The 21084-nt window shown below is 43.3% G+C and overlaps 1 protein-coding gene across 2 annotated transcripts in view; it reads left to right on the top strand.

Annotated features, from left to right (window-relative positions):
- prkcz (protein kinase C, zeta) overlaps positions 1-21084 on the top strand; it is a 626261-nt gene that overhangs the window by 465504 nt on the left and 139673 nt on the right. For both annotated transcript variants that reach the window (XM_085967266.1, XM_085967267.1), the window contains exons 15-16: positions 155-234; positions 16811-16900. In XM_085967266.1, the coding sequence (XP_085823392.1) occupies positions 155-234; positions 16811-16900 (170 nt within the window). The remainder of the gene's footprint in view (positions 1-154; positions 235-16810; positions 16901-21084) is intronic.

Below are 21084 nucleotides of genomic sequence, written 5' to 3'. Positions count from 1 at the left end.
CCTGTAGTTAATGTCATGCTATGAAATCTGACACAGTAAAAATAAGAGAAAATTGAAGACTTATTTTTTTTTTAAATACGATTATGGAATGTAGAAAATTGATATCCATAATAAATCCAACAGCAGATTTTGCACTTTTTTTTTATCTTTGTAGTTATTCTGGAGAAGCCCATTCGAATCCCTAGATCACTTTCTGTAAAAGCAGCCAGTGTCCTGAAGGGATTTTTAAATAAGGTAAGAGACTGGTTGTTCAAACTTTGATTCAAAACAAAATGTCCATTACAATCCAAAGACAATAACGTGTTGAAGGGGGAGAAAACGAGCTGTTGACACGATTGTTTTCATTGTACTTCCAAGGCTGTGTGCAGGGAAACTAGGCATCTCTATCAGAGTGAAAAAATAAAGACCTGGGTATCGGTTAGGCAGCAGCATTGAGCGTAGTCTCAAAGAATCTTTCGACTTAGACTATAGTACTCTGTCAACTTAAAGTGTGCACACATTTTTATTCAATTGTTAATTTTTTGGATTATCAAGATAAGTGATGTAGGGCTGTCAATCCTGAGAGATGAGACATGTGCCACTTTTGGGACTCCCAGTGGCAGCACAGTTAGTTACAAAATAAGCTTCCTCTACTTGTCCCCAACAATGTGCCTTTAGCCTAGCCTCAGAAGATTGCCCACCTACTGCAGTTTTCCACACAAGATGTCCTTGTGAACTTTCTTAAGTGGGGCTGACAGTTGTGTGTCATCTTATGGGCAGTTTTATGCTGTGAACTTGCGCTTATTAGGAATGGATAGGAGAGTCCGCAAATAATAGAGTAAAATCCATTTAATTTTTACATGCGTTTAGAGCCAGCGTTCTCATTTATATGCAGTTTGTGGTTAGGCTAAACTGAAGGTTTTGGTATTTTACACAACACATTTTTGCTATGTTGATGCCCATGGTAAACTGTCTTATGTTTATCTTAGTTGACCCACCACCCATATGTGAAGAGGAAAATATTATGTTCCTGACATGAATCAGTCATTCATGAAAGACTGACTTCACAGAATCACAGAAACCCCACAGTGCAGATAGAGGCCATTTCGGCCCATCGAGCCTGCACCGACACATATCCCACCCGATCCCCGTAACCCCAACACATATCCCACCCTATCCCTGTAACCCCACCTATTTAATCCCCCTAACACTAAGGGTCAATTTATCATAGCCAATCAACCTAACCCGCACATCTTTGGACTGTGGGAGGAAACCGGAGCACCCGGAGAAAACCCACGCAAACACGGGGAGAATGTGCAAACTCCACACAGACAGTCGCCCGAGGCCAGATTCGAACCCGGGTCTCTGGCGCTGTGAGGCAACAGTGCTAACCACTATGCCACCGTGCTGCCCCTTATGAAATAATACTGAGCGGCCTGCGGGTGGCGCAGTCCAGGGAGAGTATAAATACTCTGGCACGGGCCCAGCTTGCGCAGGACATTCTTAACAGGAACTAGTGAAGGACACAACTAGACCTCCATGTTGTAAAACAGTTGATTAAAACTTTCTTTAACACTTAGACCAAGTGCCTAGTAGTTTTCTTATGTCAGTTCCTATCTGACTTAATAAACCCAAATGCTATTAAACTGAATGCTTGTTTCATTGGAGCATGTCCACAATGAAAGTGCTTGGGTAAGATATATGACTCTTGGGGGTGAAAATTGGGTAGCTCCCAGAAAAAGTTAGCACCCCTGCGGCTGATTTTCCCAGGTAGCGCCACGCGCCCCTCTTGGGGTGCTGCGAGCCAATATCGCGGCGCTATGTGCCGCGGCGCCAGGTGCTGCAGCATGTCGGGCCATGGTACTCCAGTCCTTCCTCCCCTTATTAAAGGGGAGGGGCCTGGCGCAGCATGCCCCGGCACCCAGCTGGGCCACCAGGGATCGGGATTGCCGGCAAATGAGTGCCAGGCTCACGGAGAGCAGCCGGCACCCCGCAGGGGGGCTTCACAGGGACCGGGGACAGCAACGGGGGCAGGTGCTGGCAGGCGGCCAGCAACAAAAATGGCCACCCGCCACCTCCCCTTTAACTAGCGCTGCCCCGGCCGCAGGTAGGCCCCCCTGACCCTGGCGGACATAGCGTCCAGCGGCAAGTTGGGGGCGCCACCCAATATTACAGCCGGGGCGCTGCACGCGGTGATGACATCATCGCCGGCAGCGCGGCACTAACGGTTAGCGCCGCCGCTAACCTCCCGCTGAATTTTGCGGGAGGTGTTAGCGGCGCTACGCCCAGGCGCTAGTTGATTTGCGCCCCGTTAGCATCCTCTTAGGGCAATAACAGGAGGCGCAAATCAACCGAATTTAGCCCCCTTGGGCTTTGCCATGGAGACTTTCCACACTAGGGGTTATATATTAGGTCTGATTTTGAAATCCCACCTGTTCCTAGTGTAATATCACATTTAAACATTGACTGAACCTGACTATATAACATGTGAGCAATGATGAACTTTAGACTGTATCTGAACACAAGACCCCAGAGGTGAAAGGATGGTGTTCTAACATAGTATAGAAACTAATTCTTGCTACTGAGGAACAAAAGACTGACTTGCATTTATATAGCACCTTGTACCTCCCAGAAGTATAGCAAACTGATTTGCATACAATGAATTACTTTAAAGTGTAATCTCAGCCAATCCAATCTGCACACAGTAAGATCCCTCAAACAGGAATTAGCTGATTGACCAGTTGAGCTGATTTATTCGTGGTGTTTGTTGAGGTAGAAATATTGGTCAAGTCACTGAGAAAACTGCCGTTCTTCTTTGAAATGTCCACCTGATCCAGTTTAATGTACTCATCGACATAAAAGACTTGTTAGCAAAATTAAAGCCCAGCAGATTACAGGGATAGTGGCAGCATGGATACAAAATTGGCTAAGGGACAGAAAGCAGAGAGTGGTGAACAGTTGTTGTTCAGACCGGAGGGAAGTATCTAGTGGTGTACCCCAGTGGTCGATATTAGGACCTCTGCTTGTTCTGATGTATATTAATGACCTGGACTTGGGTATACAGGGCATCATTTCAAAGTATGCAGATGACACGAAACTCGGAAATATAGTAAATAATGAGGAAGATAACAACAACAACTTGCATTTATATAGCGCCTTTAACGTAGTAAAACGTCCCAAGGCGCTTCACAGGAGTATTAAAAGACACAAAATTTGACACCGAGCCACATAAGAAGAAATTAGGGTAGGTGACCAAAAGCTTGGTCAAAGAGGTAGGTTTTAAGGAGCGTCTTAAAGGAGGAAAGAGAGGTAACGAGGCGGAGCGGTTTCAGCAGAGAATTCCGGAGCTTAGGGCCTAGGCAACAGAAGGCACAGCCACCAATGGTTGAGCGATTATAATCAGGGATACTCGAGAGGGCAGAAATAGAGGAGCGCAGATATCTCGGCAGGCGGGTGGTTGTGGGCTGAAAGAGATTACAGAGATAGGGAGGGGCGAGGCCATGGAGGGATTTGAAAACAAGGATGAGAATTTTGAAATTGAGGCGTTGCTTAACTGGGAATCAATGTAGGTCAGTGAGCACAGGGGTGATGGGTGAACGGGACTTGGTGCGAGTTAGGACACGGACAGCCGAGTTTTGGATCACCTCAAGTTTACGTAGGATAGAATGTGGGCGGCCAGCCAGGAGTGCGTTGGAATAGTCAAGTCTAGAGGTAACAAAGGCATGATAGAGGGTTTCAGCAGTGGATGAGCTGAGGCAAGGGCGGAGACCGGAAATGTTACGGAAGTGGAAATAGGTGGTCTTAGTTATGCTGCGAATATGTGGTCAGAAGCTCATTTCAGGGTCAAATATGACACCAAGGTTGTGAACAGTGTGATTCAGCCTCAGACAGATGTTAAGGAGAGGGTTGGAGTCAGTGGCGGGGACCGAAAACAATGGCTTTGGTCTTCCCAATATTTAATTGGAGAAAATTTCTGCTCATCCAGAACTGGATGTCAAACAAGCAGTCTGACAATCTGACAAGTCTGACGGACAGTAACAGACTTCAGGAGGACATAGACAGGCTGGTGGCATGGGCAGATACATGGCAGATGAAATTTAACACAGAGAAGTGTGAAATGATGCATTTTGGTAGGAAGAATGAGAGGCAATATAAACGAAATGGTACAATTTTAGCAGGGGTGCAAGAACATAGTGACCTGAGGGCGTATGTACACAAATGTTTGAATCCTTCAAGTTGAGAAGGCTGTTAAAAAAGCAGATGGGATTCTTGGCTTTATTAATAGAGGCATAGAGTAAAAAAGCAGGGAAGTTATGCTAAACCTTTATAAAACATTGGTTAGGCCTCAGCTAAAGAATTGTGTTCAATTCTGGGCACCACGTTTTAGGAAGCATGTCAAGTCCTTAGCGAGAGTAGAGAAGGGATTTACTAGAACGGTACCAGGGATGATGGACTTAGTTATGTGGAGAGACTGGAGAAGCTGGGGTGCTTCTCCTTAGAGCAGAGAAGGTTAAGAGCAGACTTGATGGAAGTGTTCAAAATCAGAAACGGTTTTGATAGAGTAAATAAGGAGAAACCATTTCCAGTGGCAGAAAAGTCGGTAACCAGAGGACACCGATTTAAGGCGATTGGCAAAAGAATTAGAGATGACATGAGGAAACAATTTTATGCAGCAAGTTAACAGAAAATGCTGGAAATACTCAGCAGGTCAGACAGCATCTGTAGAGAGAGAAACAGAGTTAACGTTTCAGGTCGATGACCCTTCGTTAGAACCCAGAACCCAGTTCTGACGAAGGGTCATCGACCTGAAACGTTAACTCTGTTTCTCTCTCTACAGATGCTGTCTGATCTGCTGAGTATTTCCAGCATTTTCTGTTTTTTATTTCAGATTTCCAGCATCCGCAGTATTTTGTTTTTGTATTATGCAGCAAGTTGTTGTGATCTGGACTGCACTGTTTGAAAGGGTGATGGAAGCAGTTTCAATAATAACTTTCAAAAGGGAATTGGATAAATACTTGAAGGGAAAAGGTTTACAGGGCTATGAGGAAAGAGCAGGGGAGTGGGACTAATTGGATAACTCTTTTCAAAAAGCCGGCAGAGGCAGGATAAACCGAATGGCCTCCTTCTGTGCTGCATCTTTCTAAGATTCTATGAAAGGGTAGCACATCCGACAATGCAGCAGTCTAACTTCCTGTGCTGAAGCTAGGAATGGAGTTTGAGCCAGAGACGAGAACAAGCTTAGACAGGAAGTAAGACACAGAAAGGGAATAGACATATATGCCATCTGTTTGAAATGTACTCAAAATTTGGTTTCACAAGTTAAGAGGACGAGTATGCATACATTAATGTGCTGAATTACCCTGCTAACAGTTAGATAGAGACAGACATGGTTCCCACTTGCCTCACAGTTTGTTATTGATGTCTTATGAATTCCTGTTGATGAAGCTGTTTAACCACAGGTTGAAATTCAGAGTAGTCCCTTTACCTCAAGCTATCAACATTCTTTTGTTCAGCCATGAGAAGGAAAGTGACTGCTGAGGCCACTAACAAATGTGTGCGAGTGATCCACTGTTTCATTCCTTACCAACACCTCACTTTAGGAAGTTCCTGGTTTCAGCTTACTACTTTCTTCAATAACACAATCATGTGTTTGCCGGGTGTGATATAACTTGTGAGAGTTTATGTTGTCCTACTCCATGACAAAGAAGGAGGGGTTGAATCATAAATTATCTTCAGCCGGCCCTCCTTCCAGTCAATGACTTCCTGTTAAAGGAGAAAGTAACTCCATTCGTAACTAGCATTATTAATTTTTATACTAAACTATTTTGTAGACTTGTTACAGTAACATTAACATTGGTTTATCCTTCAGTGAAGTTACTTGACAGTATAGGATCTTTGTCATTCTTATGCAGGCCATTTGTGGTTGAGTTTTGCCTCCTCAATTCTCTGCCAAGTACTTGCTTCACACAAACACTGTTCAGAATAATTAAAAGTGTGTAACATTTCTGCATAGGAATGGTAACAAAACTAACACACTTGTAATTCATCTAAATATTTAAAGACCTTCACAGAGAAGCCCTGCAAATGGAGATTTTTTTTTTTAGAAAAGCAAAATATTATTTATGACCAAGGAGTTTTATGCGTAAGCACCAGTCAGTGATCTACTCACTTATTAGCTTCTCCCTAAGCTCCTTAAAGCTAAGAGCTCAAGAATTGAGCGTGTTCTTTTTTGTTTAAAGCTTCCATGTGTTTTGTAGAATAAAATCCGTAGGAGTGTGCTTTCAGTTTGTAGATGCTTTTACATTATATAAATGTAGCTGATGGGAGGAGATCCAGACTTCCCCTGTCAGCTGCACTCTATAGTGCAAAGAAGTCAGGTTTCCTTAGTCCAACGGCATCATAGACCTGCGGAAATGTAGTGTTACAAAATTTCGCTCTTGTGGTTTAAGATCATCTGAATCTCTCTGCCTTGCAACACTATCCTAAGTACCTTTTATCCAATTCTTTTTATTGTACGGCAAAGAAAATCAAAAATCCAAACGTTTAATTATTTATGGGTGTGGTGCAGAAATCCTGCTCCTGTTCTCAAATTATCAATACGTTTGTGCTGAGGCATCTCGTACAAATTTTACACGGCTGTCCACAATAATTTTCTGCTTTGGGTATAATTTAACAGTTGTTGAAGTTTGTGTGGTATTGATATGTAAATCTTTCAGTAAAACCCACTACGTTTTCCATCTAGAAGAGCCACGCCACCAGCAGAAGCCGTGTGAAAGATCCTGTTTTTAAAAAAAATATATTCTCCACTAATTTAGCACACTTCACTCTCTGTCCACCGAATCAGAGGCGATATTCTGGGGTAATTGAACTTTGTTGTTCTGGTCAGGTCTGCTTTTCTATTTTGCCAATAGCAGATGTCAGATTGGGAGAAGCTTGTACTGAGAGCCTGACAGCTGCTGCCTGGGACTTTGCCAACCTGTAATTCACTGCTATACAGAGCGATTGAGTTGGTCAGGGCTGAGTTGGTCCACGATACATCTGTCGCAGCCACTAAGAGATTTGAGACCTGAGTGGTTGTGCTGTTCTTCAGTTTTTGTCATTACCCAGTTTGGATTCCGGCAACATTTCTGCACCTAAATTATAACAAAAGTAACACTTTTAGTTAATCTGCACAACATCCTGTTGGTTTAAGAAATAGTTCTGGGTTCTACACGATCTTTAATACTGCTGTCACATTGTTGAAATTTCCAGAAAATTTTGTACAGATGTTTAATGAGAGAAGGTTACAGTGCCAACTTTGGAAGGTTTAAAAAGGTCCAAGGGAATAAAACTGTTAACCCAAATATGTATCAAAGACCAAAAATCTTCTCTGGGAGGCTTTTTTTTTAATTTAAGGCTAAGATTAATTGAAGTGCAGAAAGATTAACAACAAATAAAGAAGAAACCATTAGAATTGCAATGTTTGCTTTCATATACATTAATCACCAAATCAGAAGAAACATTTTTTACATTTTGTTAGTCTCTACCGTTAGTGTTAGAAATATCATACCAAATTACAAGGAGGCGTACTGGCACAACATGTAATGGTTTTGTGCTCCGTGTTTTAGTCAGCACTCGGGCCCAAGATGTTGGAATCCTCAATATATAAGTCACATCTGTTTTATAACTACCATTTCAGTAAAGTCCTTACTTATTCTAGACTTTACATTAAAAGGTTAGGTATGAGGTAACTCCAAATTTCAAGTTGGCAGCTTCTTGCTGGAATGAAGAATGGGAGGAAAAAAGGAATGCTGAAACTGACTATTTTTCTGAAGTGTTTGTTTTTGTTTTAGGAAATGATCCCTTCTTTCAAACCCTCCTGGGCCATGCATCTCTTGTTGCCAAAGCAGCAGGCAGCCTGCTCCCAGGGCATTGCTGCTTTTGGACAACCACCAGGGGGCACATGAGCAACCCAGTGAAGATTACCTATTCATTGAGCCGGAATTTTCGGTTGGTAATAACAGCAAACGAACAGCGTTTGCTGTTATTACCCCTTTGAAACTGACCGCAACTTCAGGATATAGCGCATGCACGTCCTAACGTCGAAATCCTGAAGTTGCGTTCAGTCATTCACTGCTCCGACACTGGCTGTGCTGTGCCCTCCTCCCTCCCCTACAGCCGGCAATCAGTGTAATCTGTGAAATCAGGGTAACTGATGAAAATTTCGGCTCTTCCGCAGTAACCACTGTTAAATACCCCATTAAAAGTTAGGTCCTTTTAGATTAGGTGTAACTGGGCTTTTAACAGCATATTGACTGCTAAGGAAACATTATGGCCCTGAAAAACTCATTTTAATTTTGTGGAGTGTCAAATTTATCCATTTTAATAAAAATGAAAATTTTGAAGAAACTTAAAAGAACATTTTTTTAAAGTTTGTTCTTTTTTCAGGTTTACCTCTTCCCCAATGAGAGAACCCCAATCTTTGTTTTGTTCTCTAACATTATTAAAACGTTAGAACCAAAGGAGCTTTCTCACTTCCTGGTTCTCGGTCTGAGAATTCTGCATTGTTGATTGGCTGCTTAGATAGCTTGTTGACATCATAGCAGCTCTCACTATGGGATCCTACGTTAATTTCAACTGCACATCGGAAAAGCTGAACTTCTCGCCATAGAGATCGCGAGATCTTTGTGGGAAGCTTACTTCGGGGCCAGCGGCGAACACCTTTGCTTCGCCGCTGACCGCAAATTACAGGCCATTGTTTCCTTTCTCTCTTCCCCCAGTAGATAGTGGGATTGAGTCTGAGATGCTCCACATTTGTGCTCCAGCGAGCCCTAGTAGATGGCTCTCATTTGTTTGCTGCTTTATGGTACCTAAACAAATTCTAAATGACAGCTTCACTTTGAAGGTATAATGGAAAACAAAAGTTGGAAAAAAGATCATACTGACTAAACCAAACAGACTCGAAAGAATCGTTGAGAAATTAGCCAAGAAAGCTATTACAAAATGGCTGTGACAACTTCTACTTTTTCACACAAATGTTACTTTCAACCCCAAATTAGCAAGTTTTCCAATTCAAATAGTGAAAATGTATTTGCATCTTTTCAGAAGTGATTTCTGTGGTGTATGTGCCTTTAAGAGCCCCTGTGTACTGTAATGCCGGCAGTGGCCACTCGGGCTATATAAGCCTGTATAGTGTCTTGTATCTTTTAGTTCACCTCCAGACTTTGTTCAGTAAACACCTGTTAAACCAACTCCTGCATTCCGTGTCTCCATTAACACACGGATACAACAGTGGCGACGAATTGGAAATGGACTTACCTGCAATTCAGCAGCACCTCAAGGAGATCGATTCCTCAGACGAAGGTCGAAGAAAAAAAAAGAAAAAAACTGCGGTTTCACCAGTTAGCCGGGCTGGTGGCAGGTACTGCAATAATCCTTCCTGGGCAGCGGGCTGGGGCTCGATCGGGTGGCTCTGCAGCGGGGCCGAGCAGGGAAGGCGGAGGCAAACAGAGACGGAGGGTGGAGCATTCGGGAGACGGCCAGCGCTGCAAAGCAGGTCGGCGTTCGGACCAAGCAGAGGGAGGGAAAAGTCCCAGAGAGTCCGGCAGGAACGAGTCTCCAACTATTAAAAATATCTGTATAAATAAAAACCGCGGAGAACAGCGTTGTCAGCAGCGGCGGGAAAGCGCGGGAGGCGCCATTTTTTCTCAGCAGGGAAGAAAGGAAAGTGCGGGAGGCGCCATTTTTTTTCAGGATGCCTAAGACTGGCAATATTACTGCTTTCGATAGTGATGTAGAGGATTGGACCACATATGTGGTAGAGTGGAGGTATATTGCACAGCGAATGAAATAGAGGATGATAAAAAGGCATCGGTACTTCTTAATCTAATGGGCGCAAGAACATACGGGCTGTTATGAAACTTAATCACTCCAGCCAAACCGATGGACAAGAATTTTAGAGATTGTTGATACCCTACAGGAGCACTTAAACCCAACACCGCTGCTGATAGCGGAACGATTCAAATTCTTCAGGAGGAATCAGCACAAGAATGAAAGTAACGCTGATTACCTCACCGAATTAAGAAAGCTGTCAAAGCACTGCCAATTCGGGGCAGGACTGGCAGATTCTCTTCGAGACAAATTCGCCTGCGGTCTCCTAAGTGAAGGAACACAGAAAAGGCTACTTTCTGAGAAAGATTTGACACTGGACAAGGCTTTCAGTGTGGCTGTATCATACGAAGCAGCAGCAAGAGGAGCTGCAGAGATACAGAAAAAGCCACAGGACTTCAGCACCCATGAAATGACACAGGGTTTCGAGAGATGTTATCGCTGCGGCAGATCCACCCATGACCAGAGGGACTGCTGGTTCAAGGACAAAGTATGCAGGCAATGCGGAAAGATGGGACACATTCCACGTGTATGCCGATCTGGAAACAAAAAATCCACTGACAGAAAAAAAATCAATAAGGAAAAGTACAGAAAGGTACAAATGATGACGGACAGTAGCTCCGAAGACCAGAAGAGCGATAGCGACTCCGGAAACAAGAGACTAAGCTGTCTCAAATTACATAATGTAATTGCCAAAGAAGATTACCAGACCATTTGGGTTACCCTCACGATAGCGGGGTCCCCAGTTAAAATGGAGCTAGATACAGGATCAGCTCTGACCGTCATAAGTTGACGGGATTACGAGCGGCTATTTCCGCATATACCTTTGAAAGACACATCCATTATCTTGAAAACATATACGGGGCAGAAAGTATACCCCAGAGGGAAAATAAGGGTGCCTGTTGTATACAACGGCAAGGAAATACAGAAGTTGTATTTATACGTTCTGCAAGATGGTGGTCCACCGCTGTTGGGATGTGAATGGATCAGGAAGATACGTTTAGACTGGCACTCCATTCAGGCACTGACGGTGACCAGTAAGAAAAAAAATGATGACGTCATACCTGAACGATTAAAAGACATCTTGGCCAACGCCAAAGAAGTGTTTCAACAGGAACTAGGAACCTTGAAAGGAGTCACCGCCTCAATAAAAGTGGAAGATGCGGCAATTCCCAAGTTTTTTAAGGCAAGGCCGGTGCCATACGCAATTCGTCCAGCAGTCGAGGCAGAGCTGGAGAATTTGGAAAAGGCAGGCGTGTTATCCAAGATAGATTGGAGCGAGTGGGCAACACCCATCGTCCCGGTCATGAAGAAAACGTTGAATAATGATAAATCTGAAGAACAGAGAAAAATTCGCATCCGTGGGGACTTCAAGGTGACTGTAAACCCGGTCCTTCACACAGTACAGAAGATATTTTCGCCTCACTATCCGGAGGGAAACGTTTCACCAAAATTGACTTGGCACAGGCATATCTACAGATGGAGGTTGAAGAGGCCTCTAAAAAGTATCTCACGATAAACACACACAAAGGCCTGTACCAGTACAATCGACGGGTTTTCGGAGTAGCATCAGCTCCAGCTATCTGGCAAAGAGCTATGGAGCAAGTCCTGCAAGGGATTCCGGGGACTCAATGCTACCTAGACGACATCCTTGTAACAGGAGAAAACGACAACGAGCACCTTGCCAATTTGGAGCAGGTGCTCACTAGGCTGAGAGAACGGGGCCTACGAACAAATCGCCCCAAGTGCGAATTTTTCCAGAAACAAATATCATATTGTGGCCACATAATTAACGAAGAAGGGTTGCATAAGTCACCTGAAAAAATTGAAGCGGTCATAAAAGCCCCAGCACCTGAAAATGTCTCACAATTAAGGTCGTTCCTGGGATTGATAAATTACTATCATAAATTTTTACCGAACTTGTCAACTGTTCTGCACCCTCTTAACGAACTGCTACAAACGGGAGTAAATTGGAAATGGAGCAAAGACTGTAAACGTGCCTTCCATAAATGCAAAGGCTTGATCACGTCCAAGGAAGTTTTGGCTCATTACAATCCATCACTGCCAATCAGACTGGCGTGCGATGCATCCCCTTGCGGCGTAGGAGCGGTATTATCGCATAGATTCCCTGATACATAGAAACATAGAAGATAGGAGCAGGAGTAGGCCATTCGGCCCTTCGAGCCTGCTCCGCCATTCAACGAGATCATGGCTGATCATCCAAACCCCAGCACCCGGTCCCTACACCGACAGCCATCCCACCCAAGCCCCATCCCCACAACCCCGCAATCCCACGTATTCAATCCCCCCTAACACTAAGGGCCAACTTTTATCATGGCCAATCAACCTAACCCGCACAGCCGATAACTTTTGCGTCACGCTCATTGAACTCAGCTGAGCGTAACTATGCCCAGATAAACAGGGAAGCACTCAGCCTGGTATGGGGAGTGAAGAAAATCAACCATTACCTACACGGACAAAAATTTATCTTGTTGACTGACCATCAACGCCTCGTCTCCATATTCAACCCTAAAAAGGGCGTTCCCATTATGACAGCGCAAAGGCTACAGAGGTGGTCCCTTTTCCTAGGGGCACACCAATATGACATAGAATACAAAGGATCAAAACAGCATGGAAATGCTGACGGTTTATCGCGTCTACCGTTGCCAACGGTAGAAGAGGCACCTACAGTGGACCCAGTGGAGATGTTCCACTCAACCATAGTGGAATGTCTACCAGTAACAAATTCTACCATTGAAAAGGAAACGAGAAATGACCCGACTCTCTCACGAGTCTACGATTTAACGGTGAAGGGATGGCCAGCACATGGCAAACCACTGTTGCCAGCATTCTCGCAAAGAAGAGAACAGCTGTCAGTGTGCCGAGGAACCTTGATGTGTGGATCCAGAGTGGTGATTCCACCCAAACTCCAGGATAAAGTGCTAAAGGAGCTTCACGAGGGGCACCTGGGTGGAGTGAAAATGAAGAACCTAGCCAGAGCATTTGTGTGGTGGCCAGGTATCGATGGAGACATCGAAGAAATGACCAAGGGCTGTCTAGGATGCCAGAAGATCCAAAACGCCCCACCACAAGCCCCTCTACATCCATGGGAGTGGCCCTCATCTCCATGGCAAAGGGTACACATCGACTTTGCTGGTCCATTTATGGACTCAAATGTTCTTAATCGCGGTTGATGCACACTCCAAGTGGCCGGAGGTAATAAAGATGTCCTCCACCACCACGGAAAAAACCATCACAGTATTAAGGACCATATTTGCCAGGAATGGGCTGCCTGAACAGATCTGTTCTGATAATGGACCACAATTTGTGTCCGAAGAATTCAGGAAGTTCTTAAAAAACAATGGGGTTAAGCACTACACGTCCGCCCCATACCATCCCGCCACCAGTGGATTGGCTGAAAGGTTTGTCCAGACCTTCAAGAAGGCCATAAAGGCCATGGGTAATGAAGACATAAATCTACAGCATAAGGTAGATAACTTCTTGTTTGCATACAGGAATGCAACACGTGGTTACAAACCAAACTCCCGCCATGATGTTTTTCAATAGAAGACTAAGGTGCCGGCTGGATTTGATCAAGCCAAACATCAGAAGAGACGTAGAGAACCGGCAATTTCAAGGCATGAATGAAAGGCCAACTAGAACCTTCCAGATAGGTCAACAAGTTTTGGCCCGGGACTACCGTACCGAGAAATGGCAGACTGGAACTATTTGCACACGACTAGGACCGCTGATGTATACCGTGGACATTGGAGAAAGCATAATAAGGCGCCATGCTGACCAGATCATAGAGTCATCCGAAAAGGGACAACCTACACCACAACTCTATACGCCTAATGATGAAGCAGAGATACCCATAGTATCTACCTCCGATCCGGTGATACTGGAACCAGATGAACCCGACACTGGCATTCAAGCCAAATCGACCTTGCCAAAAGAACCTACTACACCACCAAAAACTACTACACCACCGAGGCGTTATCCGGACCGAGTCAGGAAGCCTCCAGAGAGACTGACTTATAATTGATTAACTGCAGCAAATGTGTAGATTATTGTTCCTGTAAACATGTTAATTAATGATTACTTAAAATGTTATGTACTGGTTGTCTAAAAGGGGAGGAATTGTGGTGTATGTGCCTTTAAGAGCCCCTGTGTAATGTAATGCCAGTAGTGGCCACTCGGGCTATATAAGCCTGTATAGTGTCTTGTATCTTTTAGTTCACCTCCAGACTTTGTTCAGTAAACACCTGTTAAACCAACTCCTGCATTCCGTGTCTCCATTAACACACGGATACAACAATTTCCTTCCTTCAGAATTTCAGCATGTTTCTGTAATGGCCCAGAAATTCCAATCGCAAGCCTCCCTCGGGCGGAGGGCTGCGATCTGGACAAATTTGCGCCAAGACCAGAGGACTCCCGGGAGGCGCACAGTTCCGTTGCTGGGCCTCTCCAAACTGCCGGTGCGCAGGGCCCACGTATCCCAGAGTCGTAGGTAGTTCGCAGCGTCCCTGGGATCACGTGGGCCATGGGGAGCCAATCAGAGAAGGGAATCTCCATTCCTACATTTGACAGGAAGACCTGTCAAATATATGAATAGAGATCACCCCGAAAACATAGTAAAACTTTACATAATTTTTTTTTTTAAATCACATTTTTAAAATGACTTTAAATTGCAATAAATTAAGTATTTTAAACAAAAATGTAATTTTTTGAAAAAAATAATTGAAGTTTTTAACGGCTAAAAATAAACTTGCCTTTCTTTAAAGTATTTTAAAATGATAAATCAGTGGGGAAAAAAATTTAAAACTTTTTTTCAACTCTTATCCTGGTAAAAGCAGGCCTTACGCCTGCTTTTACCAGGCGCAAGAATTGTAAGGGTTTTCTGTGGGCGGAGGGTCTCCAAAAAACGGAACTCTCCGCCCGCAGAGGCCCTTCTCCCTGGCATTTCCGATGTCCCTACGGGTGAGTACACAGCGTGTACACACCAGTAGGGATCGGAATTTCTGCACCAATATTCCTCTTTCCCTTGGTTTATTTCTGGAACTTGATTGCTGCAGACATACAACAGAATGGCTGAAGACACTTTGGAAAATAGGCTTACAATTTAAGCAACTACAAAGAAACTTTGAGGGTATTATATTGGATCCCAATGTCTTAAATTACTCAATTTTTAAATCTTAATAGATTTTGCTCTGGTGTACAACTTGACTTTGATCAGGCTATTCAGCTGAAGAGCAAAACTTTGCAGAAATGATGGAAAGGTATTTGCAAAGGGATCAGATTTGCTTTTATAATACTCATCTTAAATTGATACTGTTTGGAAATAATTGACTGGATATAATATATCCTGAGCAAGCTGTACTGAAAGGGAATTTGGGACTCTTAACATATGCTGGAGATATGGATTAGAGACAGAGGACACTAGCTTGTCTGCAGTGGGAGTGTTCCAAAGTCCTCCCCTTTTGGACCAACTTACAGCCTTCCCTCTTGGGAAACCTGTTCATCCTTTGTTAATCCTGTCACAATGTGTGGTTTCATCTATGGTGGGTAGTTCTTAATAGCTGGTAAAATAACAAGGTTGCCAACTTACCACGATGGTGTTCAAGAGTTGGCTGCATATCCCACATTGAAACTGAAGCTTCTAAGTGAGATATAGAGCCACATCTGGATGCTCAGAGCTGCTTTCACCCCATGAGATCATCCATTCTTCCTCACTGTTAATTCTTTCTATGCATACTCTTAATTGGAGGTTGGATCAGACCTGAATTCTGTTTGAAACCAATCTCCAATGGACAATATAAATCCTGCTTATTATGCATGACAAATCACTCCCAACTTCAGGTAAAATCTCCTCTGGGGTGTGTTTCATGCCAGGACTATTTCAGAGTCAACTCAGTATAAGAAGTTGTCAAATTCAAGTTGCATTTCCCATCCATCATGTTGCAGATGTCACATCTGCACTGTTTTTGCTGTTAAATCTGCTCTTTTCCCCTGTTGAATGCCTGCCATATAGTACAGCAATACGATCCTCCACTTATGCACCAAGTGTGTAACTGCACGCATGGAGGGAAAAAATTAAAATGCAACCATTCCTTGAAAATTGACAGTGGAAATGGGCCAGCACATCTCCATCCACCCATGTCAATTTCCATATTGAGTTGAGATTGTTCTATTGGACAGGGAGCTCCCTGCTTAATTCATCAATAAATGGAAACTTGTCAACAGAATTGACATATAAGCTGCTGTAAGTTGAGTGCTTTTGGTGTGTTCATTATGCAATGATACTTTTTGTACTTTTGGTTTGTGATATGTTCAGCTATACAAAGACTTGTTGGAACCTTTAGTGGGTTTACGTTATAACTGGAAGACCTTACAATAAATAGCCACATCAATTGAGTACTGAGAAATGGGCACATGGAGTAGATTCATTATTACAGTTGCACATTATGATTTGTGTTGACTTTCCTTTTTTCAATTGATTAAAAGTTGAATAAAATATATTTCAAAAGCATTGAATATGGGGTGGCTTGAAGCAAAAATCAAAATTGTTTGTTTTCAATGAAGGAAATATTTAGATAAATAAATGACCTAGCAGCTAGATTAAGAATTTGGAGCAAAAATGATGGGAATGTTGTTATTTCTATAAAACTCTGAAATAATTCAGGTAATTAAAGTAACATTGATTTACTTAGTCCTCATTATAGTATCTACAGGAGTAAGGAGTTTGTGTGCTAAAATGAAGGTGCGCATAGTATTGAACATCCTGTAATACAGCATAAAATGTCATTTAAAATCGGAAGCCAAGCCTTTTAGCTGCTTAAATTTTATTATAAAGGTATATGTTTACTGGAGAGTATTTATAACTTCAGAATGAAAATGGGGCATTGTCTTCTAATCATCTTGAGCAGTCATTACTTTGCATTTTATTTGTTTAACTTGTTCACAGGACCCTAAAGAGCGACTTGGGTGTCATTCACAGACAGGATTTGCCGACATCCAGGCTCACACCTTTTTCCGCAGCATAGACTGGGATCTGGTGAGTAATACATCTCTTTGACAAGCTGTCAGTCATTTGCTATTCATGATGGGCAGATGTGCTTGCAGACTCCAAGCCCTACTTTTCAGAGATAATGAGATAGTGGATACCCTGTGGTGATGGAGCTGTTGCTGTCTCTTTATTCAACACAGTTAGGCACATTACTCTGATGTAATTGGCTTGTGCAGGAGTAATGCTAATCTGGTCATAACCTGCATAGTTGAGGATCATATCCTGCTTACTTTGGTGTGTAACTGGACTATTAATTGTAATACAGCCTTGAACTTGAATAGCTATGTCCAGAATTTTAAACTTGAACTGGATTTCTGGATTTTATCTAGTAAAACTGGGTTTTGGACTAATGAAAGCAGGTGTTCGACACGTGCACTGTCAATGAGTAATTTTTCTTCTAAACAGACTTATTTATATTTTAGAATAAACTCTTTGTATTGCACTCAGTATTGAGCTCGTTTCCCCACAAAGCCGCTCTTTTCTCCACAAAACTTTTCATTTGAATAGGTAAAGAACAGGCAACATATGGAATTTACACACTGTGCAGTTCTGTGTTGTTGGTTCTTCACATGGTGAGGTGGCTGTCTCAATGCAAAACCATTTTATGAGTTGGAGGTGTCAGGTGGTTCCTCACAGGGACAGTGCCAACATTTTCTGTTTCTATAGATGTGACGTGGCTCTTTTGAGATAGCGAATAACAATTCTGGGGCTATTCTAAATTGCAGTCAAATCTCTACCAAACGTCTACTGTAAATGTGGTCTAGCATTATTTTAACTGTTACACAATATACCTGCTGAGACAATGACCTTCCAATTCTGGGATAGGGATATGTGGGAAGTACATTTACGCCTTTCAGATGGGGTTGTTTTAAGATCTTCAGGTTGCAGTTAAAAAGGAGTAGATGGTTTCTATTTGTGTGATTTTTTTTGTCCTTCCTGCTAATATAAACACCACAGGATTTAGCATACTGCTGCTGTTGTAATGAATGTAACAGTTGGAGCAAGTGCTTGAGGAGAGGTGAATGACTTGATTAGAGACTAGTGTGCAGAGAAAGTATTGCTGTTGTAAATTTATATTCATATTACAGCTATTTTAGGGGAAGCAGAATGTTGTGACCTTCAGATAACAATCTGGCTGACAAAAGAGTTTAAAGGGACCAAGATGGCAACTACAGCAAATCATTTGTTGGTTAGAATGATCATTATTTTACCATTGTAACTAACAGCATATAATGATTTGGTAATAATTTGGCCTCTGTGAATTAAAGTGACTCCTCTACCTCCTCCATCCCATCCCCAATGCAATTAATAACCCTATCCAAGTAGTTTTTTTAAATTAGAAAACTTAGGTGAAGAGCCACAGCTCAAGGTTCAAAAGAGTAGGAGGGAAGACCAGATAAATCGAGAAGTAATGATTAGATGATGCCAAGCTTGGATTTTAAGTTTGTAGATTGCAGGAGGAAAAGAAAACTGAGGAAGATAAGAATTGCACAGTTTTGAGGTCCTGGGAACGAATGAGCGAATGGGAAGACAATGCAACAAATCTTCATTTTGATACATAGTAGGAAGACAGAATACAAGTTCAAAGGAGCAATGGCTTATGGTAATTTTGATGACATGGAGAAAGACCAGAAAGGTTGCAACTTGTCAAATGTCTGGACAATAGCTGTTGGATAATGAGAGATTTCAAAGCCAATCTGCAAGAAGATCACTTTCCATTTAAAATTGGCTTTTTCTGACGAATCTTTTAATTTTAATGCATGTTATTCCTAAAAGAGTATTTTCATTGTGATTCTTAATGCATGAATAACTTGGTTTACATTACAAATTCTCAGTAGGATACCTTCATTGCTGGCTTGCATGTTTCCTTCTGTAGGGCATGTGCGTATCAATCCATGCGTGCACACTCTGCGGTTCCCTGCAATAGTACAACAGCAGGAGGTGGTTTGCAAAAACTAACTGCCATGACAACAAATAGATTGCCAGCGTATGAGCCATCTGAGTAGAGAATCCATGCCTGCTTTACGCTACGGCACCTCTAACTTCATCTTGACACGAAACCTACCCTTCAAGGGTGTTTGTTCAGTCTGGGATACTTTTGGAAAGTGGAATTCAGTCTGGTCATACTGTGATTGGGAGGAAGGTTCTAGTAGATGCTGAGTTCATTCTGGAATCCAACTGGTTGTGTAAATGAGGTACTGAATGTCCCAATCTGTCACAACATCACTTGAGGAACCTTTGTAGATGGCCTATTAGTATCTTGTCAGTGTTTGCATGGCTTATTTTCCATTGAGCTGCTCAAGATTCTTCATTTTAGATTCTCTTTTGGGTTGACGCTCTAAATGGGGAGAGAGTTACAATTCAACCTCCTAAAATTATATTGTGTACTTGTTGACGTCCCTTTATAGGTATAAAAAGAGTAGCTAAGTGTTCAATGCTAATGTGCAAGAAAAAGTATTCACCTATAGTTCTTACTGGTGGAAACTTTTTTGTCGGAAAGCTTTTTCAAAGTACTGTATATGATAAATGAAAGAGATTTGCATTGTGGTGTACTGATTACAAGAAACAGTCATTCATGCTGTGTTCCTTTTAGAATCTTGGAACCATAGATACTTACAGCACAGAAGGAGGCCATTCGGCCCATCGTGCCGGTGCTGGCTCTTTGCTAGAGCAGCCGTGCTTAGTCCCACATTACTGCTTTTTGTCCGTAACCCTGTAAGCTCCTCATCCTCAAGTACCTGTCCAACTCCCTTTTAAAATTATTTATGGAATCAGCTTTCACCACCTTTTCAGGTAGAGTGTTCCAGATCCCGAAAACTCTGAGTGAAAAAAAATCCTCCTGAACTCCCCTTTTGATCTTTTGCCAATGATTTTGAATCTATGACCTCTGGTTATTGACCCACTCGCCAGAGGGAATAGTTTTTCTCTATCAAAACCTCTCATCATCTTGAAAACCTCAATTGGGTCACCTCTTAATCTTCTCTGTTCCAAGGAGAACAGTCCTAACTTTTCTAACCTCTCCTCATAACTGAAGTCCCTCACCCCTAGCAACTTCTTGTACCCTTTCTAAGCCTTTACATCTTTCCTTAAGTGTGGTGCCCAAAATTGTCCACAATACTCCAGCTGAGGCCTAACCAGTGATGTATAGGGCTTTCTTAGCGGGGTCTTTGAGTGCTCCAGCGTTAATTTTCCTGCGGCATTGTTTCTGTTGCCGCCGCTGTTTTAGGGCTACATTGATGGAGATGACAGAGCGGATTAGGCGGTGGTCTGTCCAGCAATCATCAGCTCCTGTCATGGCGCGGGTGATGCGGACATCCTTGCGGTCCCTCGCTCGGACGCTTGGAACGAGGGTGCTGCCATGAAGCCTTGTACTTGTCTCTCTGATGGAACAAGGTGTTGGTTATGACGAGGCCATGTTCTAAGCATTTCGACAGGAGGAGGGTACCATTGGAGTTGGCTTTCCCTAGCCCCTCTCTGCCGATCACACCTCCCCAGAGGTCTGTGTCCTTTCCAACTCTGGCGTTAAAGTCGCCAAGGAGGATCATCTTGTCGCCCGTTGGGACTCGGGACAGGGATTGTTCGAGGCTGGAGTAGAATTCCTCTTTGGTCTCATCTGTGGCTTCCAGTGTTGGGGCGTACACACTGATGACTGTAGCGCACTGGTTCCGGGCTAGGGTGAGTCGAAAAGTGAGGAAGAGAGTATTTGAAGACCCGAACCTCAAACCCGGCACTAAGCTCATGGTCTACAGAGCAGCAGTGATACCCGCCCTGCTGTATGCCTCAGAGACATGGACCATGTACAGCAGGCACCTCAAAGCACTGGAGAGGTACCACCAACGCTGCCTTCGCAAGACCCTGCAAATCCATTGGCTGGATAGGCGCACTAACATCAGTGTTCTTGTTCAGGCCAACATCCCCAGCATCAAAGCTTTGACCACGCTCGATCAGCTCTGATGGACGGGTCACATTGTCCGCATGCCCGATACGAGACTCCCAAAACAAGCGCTCTACTCGGAGCTCCGGCACGGCAAGAGATCCCCAGGTGGGCAGAGGAAACGCCTCAAGGACACCCTCAAAGCCTCCTTGAAAAAGTGTAACATCCCCACCAACACCTGGAAATCCCTGGCCCAAGACCGCACAAAGTGGAGGAGAAGCATCCGGGAAGGCGCCGA

Source organism: Somniosus microcephalus, chromosome 25 (genome assembly GCF_052327205.1).
Source record: "Somniosus microcephalus isolate GS21.2 chromosome 25, FLI_Smic_1.0, whole genome shotgun sequence".
Taxonomy (NCBI): domain Eukaryota; kingdom Metazoa; phylum Chordata; class Chondrichthyes; order Squaliformes; family Somniosidae; genus Somniosus; species Somniosus microcephalus.
The sequence above is the reverse complement of the archived record's forward strand: the minus strand, read 5'-3'. Positions and strand labels throughout refer to the sequence as shown.